At 37.4% G+C, this 9159-nt stretch overlaps 2 protein-coding genes across 2 annotated transcripts; both read right to left on the bottom strand.

Moving 5' to 3' along the window:
- Positions 1-271: 271 nt before the first annotated feature.
- LOC118800411 lies at positions 272-3162 on the bottom strand. The gene is made up of 6 exons (XM_036560619.1): positions 3024-3162; positions 2821-2919; positions 2536-2640; positions 2175-2282; positions 1233-1372; positions 272-673 (listed from the first exon to the last, which is right to left on the bottom strand). The coding sequence occupies exons 1-6, from the start codon at positions 3145-3147 to the stop codon at positions 272-274; spliced, it is 978 nt and encodes a 325-aa protein (XP_036416512.1). The 5' UTR covers positions 3148-3162.
- A 41-nt stretch (positions 3163-3203) lies between these two features.
- LOC118800410 lies at positions 3204-5638 on the bottom strand. Its single transcript, XM_036560618.1, has 5 exons — positions 5122-5638; positions 3797-3898; positions 3601-3699; positions 3415-3525; positions 3204-3310 (listed from the first exon to the last, which is right to left on the bottom strand). Exons 1-5 carry the CDS (start codon positions 5609-5611, stop codon positions 3204-3206), a joined length of 909 nt encoding a protein of 302 aa, XP_036416511.1. The 5' UTR covers positions 5612-5638.
- Positions 5639-9159: the final 3521 nt, after the last annotated feature.

Here is a 9159-nt window from a genome sequence, read left to right as displayed (position 1 = left end):
CAGGGGTGTGTGTGAGTGTGTCAGTGGTGTGTGTGAGTGTGTCAGTGGTGTGTGTGAGCATGTCAGTGGTGTGTGTGAGTGTGTCAGTGGTGTGTGTGAGCATGTCAGTGGTGTGTGTGAGTGTGTCAGTGGTGTGTGTGAGTGTCTCAGTGGTGTGTGAGTTCAAGTGAATCAGTGTATTTCATTGTAAACAGCAACCCACAGATTTCTTCTTCCACTTTTTGTGTTTCTCCATTTTTTCTTCTCTCTGTGTCTCACTCAGGTTTCTGTCTCACTCAGGTTCTTGGTCTCTCTCGGGTTCTCTGTCTCTCTCAGGTTTTAGTGTTGATTGGTGTTCCTGCCACCATCCTTTCCCCCAGACTATGAGGGTGAACGGCACTGCATAATAACCCGTGTCCATCTCTTCCTGCACCCGTCTGGCATGGAACACCTGCCTGCGTTCTTCATCGCAGTTCTTTAGGTCATGCTGCCACCGGTGGGGTCCTTCTGTCGTTTGTTCTTCTCTCCATCCTGTCCTCCAGACTGTGAGGGTGTACGGGACTGCATTAGATCTGCTATCCCACTCTTCCTGCACCCGTCTGGGACGGACCACCTCCCTGCTTTCATCATCACAGCTCTTTATGTTGTTCGTCTGTCCAGAAGAACCTCTCGGCAAAAAGACTTGTTGGGTTCTCTATAAAAAAACATGTTTAATAGTTTAGTGACCGTGACTAGGACTAAAAGATCCACAGATTAGGGACCAAGACTAGGACTATAAGATCCACAGTTTAGGGACCAAGACTAGGAGGAAAGATCCGCAGATTAGGGACCAAGACTAGCACTAAAAGATCCACAGTTTAGTGACCAAGACTAGGACTACAAGATCCACAGTTTAGGGACAACGACTAGAACAAAAAGATCCACAGATTAATGACCATGACTAGAACTAAAACATTCACAATTTAGGGACAATGACTAGGACTAAAAGATCCACAGATTAGGGACCAAGACTAGAACTAAAAGATGCACAGATCATGGACCAAGACTAGGACTAAAATATCCATAGTTTTGGAACCATTACTAGAACTAAAATAACCATACTTTAAAGACCATGAGTAGAATTAAAACACCCACAGATTAAGGACCCTGAATAGCACATGAAAATCAGTTTTGGGACTATGACTAGGACTAAAAGATGGACAGTTTAGTGACCATGACAGATTACAGACCATGACTAGGACTAAAAGCTGTACCTGTTCGTTAAGTTTGTCATTTGGATCTTTGTCTTTATTATAGTGGATTTTCCGTCCTTTTCCTCTGGTTCCTCTCCTGGTTTTTCTCTTTTTGGTCTCTTCTTCCTCAGGAGGGTCGCTTTTCTTCACATCCTGTTCAGCTAGAAAGCAAAATTAGATAAATCAGTAACCAGCTTTTCTCAGATAGTCTGTCCTGGAGCACAGAAATACTAGACAGCATTTAAGTTACAACATATTTCAAATCAGTTTATCTAAATGTTATATTTACATACCAAAACATTCCCTAGCAACCGCCAGAGGTTTCATAGCAACTACACAGTAATTCCTTAGCAACAACCTGGAATAACATTAACCGAGAAACAGCAGTCTGGCAACCATCTGGGATAACATAGTAATGACCTAGACACTCCATAGCAAAGACCAAGACATGAAACAAAATACTAACATCCTATGAACTATTTTGGATACTTTAGCGACCCCTTAGCAACACCCTAGCAACCATTTAAAATACTGTAATGTTTAATGCTATTGAAGGACACACGGCTGATGCACAAGCCGATGTGCTTTGTACGCCGTACAATAAGTGAGGCTTTAGCTAACAGCCAGCTCTACATTCAGCTCACATCTGCACTCTATCAGCGCTCAACTCCGACTGACACCCAGTTCCTGTCTGATCTGACACACAGACCCCCAAAGGTGAACCAGCCCCACCTTCACAAGAGTCTTTGTCAGAAAAAACCCAGAGAATAACTGTAGAACAATAACCCAGAAAAAACAAGCAGAACATTTCTAGAACATGCTACAATAAAACTCCCTCAAAACAAATCAGCCACCACCTCATAACCACCTAAAGTACCCTATCAAGTATCCATCTAAACCCGAGCCACACCAGAACGGTTCTAGTTATCATCAGAATGTTTTACAGTTCTTTCTATCACTCACTCAGAAGTTGGTTCTCTGGGGTTTGAGTCTCTTCCAGGTAGACGTTCAGACTGTCTTTGGTGGCTTCAGGCTGAGCTTCAGCTTCTATTACGCTGATCACATCTTTCTCTGCAATGAGACGAATTCAAATGAAGTTCTTTCCCTAGAAGAACCACTTCTGGTTCCCTAAAGAACCTTTCAGTGGACGGCTCTCCAGTGTAAAGAGCCTTTTTAATGACCAGAGCATCTTCGTATCGTGTAACAGTTCTATACAAATTGAGCCCTTTTCCTAGAACCGTACATCCATGCCATTATTTTTGGTGTGAACAGATGTTCCGTTGTGTTCCGACTCCAGAATCTGAGATTTATCTCATTTACTCACCCAGAGGCTGGTCATCACTGTCTGAAGCCTCTTTCAGGTCCAGATGTTCCTCAGCAGTTTCAGCTTCAGCTACATCGTCCTTCAGCTTCAGCCGCTCGTCTCCTGCTGTTACACGGAGAAACATCATCAGCTGTCCAGATCAATCACTGTGATTGGATCTGATTTGATTATTACTTATTTATCATAAGATATGCAGCTTTTATTAATTATTAATTCATGATCAGGAAACAATTAGCAGCTGTTTTATGGTCATCATTATATCTAGTAATAATTTCCATTTCTTACCCAGAGGCTGGACACTCGCCGACACAGCATCATGGAACAGGATCTCCAGGAGCTCTCTGATGGCTTCAGCTGCATCATTGTTGGTGCTCACTAGATGATCTTGAATGAATTCAGATTAGAGCTCATATTAAGATGAATTCCTGCTTTTATATTCACTAAATGTGTTATTATCATCTCACTATCTGTTCATTTCCTTTACTTACCCAGATGTTTCTCCAGAGTTTCCTCCTCAGTCTCGTTCAGACAGACGCTCATGACTTCGTTGGTGGCTTCAGCAGCCGCTTCATCAGCCACCGTCATCATCACTGTCTCAGTTTCTGTTTTCATAAAAATACAGTCAGTTTTCCAGCTTTTTAATTTTTTTTTATTATTTTTTATTTCTTTTACTCACCCAGAGGCTGGAGACTCGCTGACAGAGCATCATCGAACAGGATCTCCAGGAGCTCTCTGATGGCTTCAGCTGCATCATTGTTGGAGCTCACTAGATGATCTTGAATGAATTCAGATTAGAGCTCATATTAAGATGAATTCCTGCTTTTATATTCACTAAATGTGTTATTATCATCTCACTATCTGTTCATTTCCTTTACTTACCCAGATGTTTCTCCAGAGTTTCCTCCTCAGGCTCGTCTAGGTTGATGTCCATGAGCTCATTAGTGGCTTCAGCAGCCGCTTCATCAGCCACCGTCATCATTTCATTTTCTGCTTTAATACAAATAAATATTGTCAGTTTTTCAGCTTTTTCTTTTTTATTGTAATATGTTTATTTCTTTTACTCACCCAGAGGCTGGACACTCGCTGACAAAGCATCATCGAACAGGATCTCCAGGAGCTCTCTGATGGCTTCAGCTACATCATTGTTGGTGCTCACTAGATGATCTTGAGTGAATTGAGACAGATTGGAGCTCATATTATGCTTTAATATTGACTAAATGTGTTATTATCATCTCACTATCTGTTCTTTTCCTTTACTTACCCAGATGTTTCTGCTCAGCCTTGTCCAGACAGATGCTGATGGTTTCGTTGGTGGCTTCAGCAGCCGCTTCATCAGCCACCGTCATCATCACTGTCTCAGCTTCTGTTTTCATAAAAATACAGTCAATCATAACGGACACTGAATATTATTCAGTTTGGAAAATGATTTCAAAAACTCCCTCTTATTTTCCAGCTGTTACTCTGAAATATTCAGTACCAAATTATTCAGTATGAAATATGAATATTCCCATATTTCATATGAATTCAGTGTTTACTATGAACATTGTGTACTGAATTATTCAGTCGCTGCTATGAACGTTCCATGATTATTCTGAAATATTCTTTACCTCCTATGATTTATTCAGTATCCACTGTGAATTATACAGCACCTACTATGAATTATTTACTATCAACCTTTATTTATATAATGACCTCTGATTTATTTAGTATCTGTTATAAATTATTATGTAATTAATATTAATTATTTCATATGCACTATAAATTATTGAATCCCCAGTATGGATTATTCAGTATCTATTATAAAGTATTATATATTTACTATAAATTATTTCATATGCACTATGATTTATTTACTGACCATTATGATTATTCAGTATCCACTATGAATTTTTGAGTATCAGCAATGAATATTTAGTGACTACTACAAATTAATCAGTATCTACTCTGCTTTATTCAGTATCCAGTATGGATTATTAGTGTCTCCCATTAATATTTCATGCTACTATGAATTATTCAGTCTTCATTCTGGATTATTTTGTATCTGTAATGAATTATTCAGTATCTACTGTGAATTTTACAGTGTGTACTATGAACATGTGGTGACTGCTATGAATTTTTCAGTGTGCTATGAATGATACTGTATCCATTTTGAATTATACAGCATATATTACAAATTATTATGGAATTACTATGAATTATTCCGTATTCACTGTGAATTATTCAGCATCCACTATGAATTGTGTACTGTCCACTATGAATATTCATTATCCATGGTGGATTATTTAGTATCTACTATTGATATTTAGTGACTACTATGAACTATTCAGTCTTCATTACACATTATTTAGTATCTGCAATGAATTATTCACAATCTACTTTGAATATTTACTGACAGCTATGAATTATTCAGTACCCACTATGAATTTTATTGTGTTTACTATCAATATTTGGTCACTACTATGAATTTTTCAATATCTACTATTAATTATTCTGTGTCCACTTTGAATCTTTCAGTATCTATTATGAATATTTGGTTATCACTACTATTATTCAGTGTCTACTATGAATATTATCTCATTAACTCACTCAGAAGCTGCTCTATGCGTGTCTCCACCTCATCCAGCATCATTTTCATTAGATGTTTAATGGCTTCATCTCCCTCTTCAGTGAGGTTCTCCTGTAGTGGAGGTGCCGTGTTCTCCAGCGTCTCAGCCGAGACGCTTTTAAGGCTGCCGGACTCGAGGCCTACTGGCAGGTCCAGAACATCGGCCTCTTCCTCCACCTTTGCTGGCTGCTGGTTTGTTGGCCTCTTTTCTTTTTCTGCTTCTTCCTCTTTGTTGATGTTGTTCTTTCTTTCTTTCTTCCAATGAATTTTCCATTTCCTCCTGCTCCTCTTCTTCTTTCCTTTCTTTCTCTTCTCACTCTGCTGCTCCTCTTTTCTGTTGCTGTCCGTGTCCGAGTCGGCCTCGTGAACTCGGCAGCACCAGAACCAGAGGCAGCTCATTGTCGCAGCTATTCTCTTCGCAGCTCCACACGGAATGTTGTGAAACGGCCGCGTGACGGAACTTATCTGCATCACCTTTATGACCTCACACCCTGTAGCCTTTAGTCCATTATGACGTCAGAGCACAACTTCAAACAGCTTTCTACATCTATCACTCTCACTGCTGACCAGTGAGGGAGAAGCTACAGTCTAGTGGACAAACTGTAGTGACCCTTGAGGAAGAGAAACACATTCAAGTGAACTTTTCAAAAGTGTGTTTAATATGAAAAGTACAAACTTTTAATGTTCACACTTTAAACTTCCTTTAGTTCAGACTGAATGTGCTGCTTTTGTCCATCTTATGATGATGTTTGTGTTTAAGTTGGAATTTAGCTGTAATTAAATATATTAAACGCATTTAGTTTTGTTTTGTGGTGCTTTTTTTGAACTACTTATGAGCTTTTATTACACGAGAAATAGATTTTAAATATTCTGCTTGATTTACTGAAACACTTCAGTCCTACTTATTGAGTTATAGTGCAACCAAAATACACTTAAATGCACTTGGAATCATGTAAATATACTTAAATACATTAAACAAATAAAATATGTATTTAAGTATACTTTCAAAAACAGTTAATGTATAAACACTGAATTAAAATATATTAGAAATTAATAAATACAACTTAAAACCACTTTGATTATATTTAACTAATGTTGAAATTCATCTTCTTTGTCTACAAGTGCTTTTCTGTTCTAAACTAGAACTTATGTTGTGATGAATTTCAAATTCTTCTACACTTACATGCACTAAATATATTAAAATACATATTACAAATATTAAAGATTAAACATTTTAAATGTGAACTCTTAGATGCATCAATATCACTATGATATTTAAATTTAAATATATTGCAATGAAAATGCAACAAAATGTAATAAAGCGAACTTTAAAAGTCATTTCTTTAGAAAACATTACACTAAAAATCCAGGTAGGTTGATGGCATTTAAAAATAATTTTAAGTGTTTTGTGTGTCTTAACAGTATGTTAAAAAATGTACTTTTATTGTTCTCTGTATCTTCAGGTTTAATGTTGCTGTATTAAATCTGCTTCTTGTTCACAGGTGAATTACAGTGAAGCTGCTGTTTAATTAATCAGATCCCCAAATATTTAACACATAATCTGAGTCAGAAAGAGTTTCTGCTGATTGACAGCTTTAAGATAAAGTGCTGTAACTCACACTTTCATCACCCTTACAGTACAAATCCAGAGTAGCACTATAATAAACTCTCAGATATCTATATTTGTGTATAATCCTGCTGTAATAATCTATATCCTCCTCTGTGTGGCGCTCCTGTGGAGCTGTTTTACAGTAATCTATAGGACGTGTGGAGGATCCTGAGGTGAACTACAGTAAACGTCTGAATTTACTGTAAGCAGAGGAGGAAAAAGGACAGAGAAGCTCTACTTCAGTGAAGGAGGATCTCTGGGTGGAGATTTTGTGTCAAACTTTTACTGATTAAAACGAAACGTGGAGCCAAAATATATAATTTAGTGAAAGTCAAAAAGAACCTACATTTAAATATCAATACAATGGGGTCTGAAAGTCTGAGAGCGCTAGAGAAAAGGCTTCTGTTTAGCCTTCACTACTAATTTAATGCACCTTTTTCACCACAAATCAGGAACAGTAGAATCTTTGAAATTTGAACATGAATGTCCGAATTTCTCAGTATTTGGTGGGGTGTCCCTCTCTAGCTTTAATGACAGCGTCCACTCGAGCTGCATGACGTCCACAAGTCTGTGTAAAAGCCTCTGATGAGCAGATCAGATCCACCTGAGAGTCGCCTGAACACGAGCTTCACTGAAAGAGACGAGACTAAAACCAAACCTGAGCTTTCAGCACAAAGAGCTCAGCATGGTCAGCGTCTCAGATCTGCTCCAGTTTAAACAGTGAGCTAGAACCACAGCAGAACCTTCAACAGTTCCTCTTCATTCAAAAGGCTTCATGAAGACATCCCAGACTCTCAGTGAGCTGCTCAGTGGGGTTTTGGGCCTCCCTGTACAGAACAGTGAAATATAATAATTCATAATTCATTTTTACATGAATGTTTTCCAAACTCTCTTTATCTCTCACAGTTAAACCGGCTGTGTTTGTGTCTTTAATTCTGATAAACACCGGTCAGTCATAACATTATGACCACCTCCTTGTTTCTACAGTTACAGTCTGTAGTCCATCTGATTCTCTGATACTTTGTTAGCCCCCTTTTCATACCCAGCCATTACCATGTCTTGGGATGTCTTCAGACATGTCTAAAGACACATTATGAAGATGTCTTAGGACATCTTGAGGCATGTCTTAAGAAATGAAGACATGTCTTTAAGACGTCTATAGACACGGATCTTAAGATGTTTTGGCTATAATAACATCCCAAGATGTTTTAAGATGTAGGATGCATAATCTGTATTTTTAAATTTTTTTAAATAAATCTTCTACTTTTAAATATTTTTAAGGGAATTTTAAAATGTAACATTATTTACAGCAAAAAAAAATTGTTAATTATTTATAATACAGTGTTGCTGCAAAATGTAAACCTTTTTATAGTAATTAATCCTTTCAAAAATTAATTGTTTTCAAAAATGTGTTTAAAATACATTTTTCTACAATTACTATTTTTACAGTTGCTTCATTTTTTAATGAAGGTATCATTTTATCAAATTTTAAAATAATAATAATGAGAAGGAGAACAAGAACAATAATAAGTTCACATAAATTACTGTAATGTAATTTAAGGGGGTATGGAAAATCACTGAAATTACTTTTAGATCTGCGTACACAAGCAGGCTGAATTTAAAGGGGACCTGTTATGCTAATTTCCAATGTTCATAATTTTATTTTGGGTCTACTATAATATATTTACATGCTTCAGTGTTCCAGAAACACATTATTTTTCTCATACTGTAAATCTCTACTCACCCTCTGTCTGAAACGCTCTGTTAGAGCTCCTGTGTCTTTAAGCCCCTCCTTCCTGATGAGCCCAGTACGCTCTGATTAGTCAGCTCGCTCACTTGGTTCTGACTGACCAAGCGCCAGAGTGGTTCTGCACGGCCTCTGGTTGATGCGCTGCGTTGTGTGAGGGTGTGCCAAGCTCGCTGGTAGGTGGGCAATAAGAATTGTGTTATAGGATTACATCATCTTGTAACAAAGGAATTCTCTCTGTCACAGAGAATTATTACATGGAATGATTATTAATAAGAGCTGAACTCTATTACAGCATGTTTACCACATGCTTTATGCTATAAACTGTAGCGCTCTGAGACTTGCAGTATTACACATTAAAGCACTGTGAAGAAGTAAATTCATAAATATTGATACAGTGTTGGTGATATTGCCATATCGATATTTTGAACACAGCTGTAATGGCAAATAACATATTAATAAATTGAATGAACAAAGCGCAGATATTTGAATACTGTAACCCAGCTTTACCTAAACATTCTGCTCTTCTGTATTACAATAAATACTTCATGAAGTATATTAGTTTGAAATACCCACCAAATCTAAACATCTGTCTGACATTCATATAGTTTTATTTAAAAAATTAAAACTTGAGTCTCACCAGTTGCTCAGCTTCAGATGATT

The sequence above is a fragment of the Colossoma macropomum genome, unplaced genomic scaffold (genome assembly GCF_904425465.1).
Source record: "Colossoma macropomum unplaced genomic scaffold, Colossoma_macropomum, whole genome shotgun sequence".
Taxonomy (NCBI): Eukaryota; Metazoa; Chordata; class Actinopteri; order Characiformes; family Serrasalmidae; genus Colossoma; species Colossoma macropomum.
Note: the sequence above shows the minus strand (reverse complement) of the source record. Positions and strands in the feature narration are given on the sequence as shown.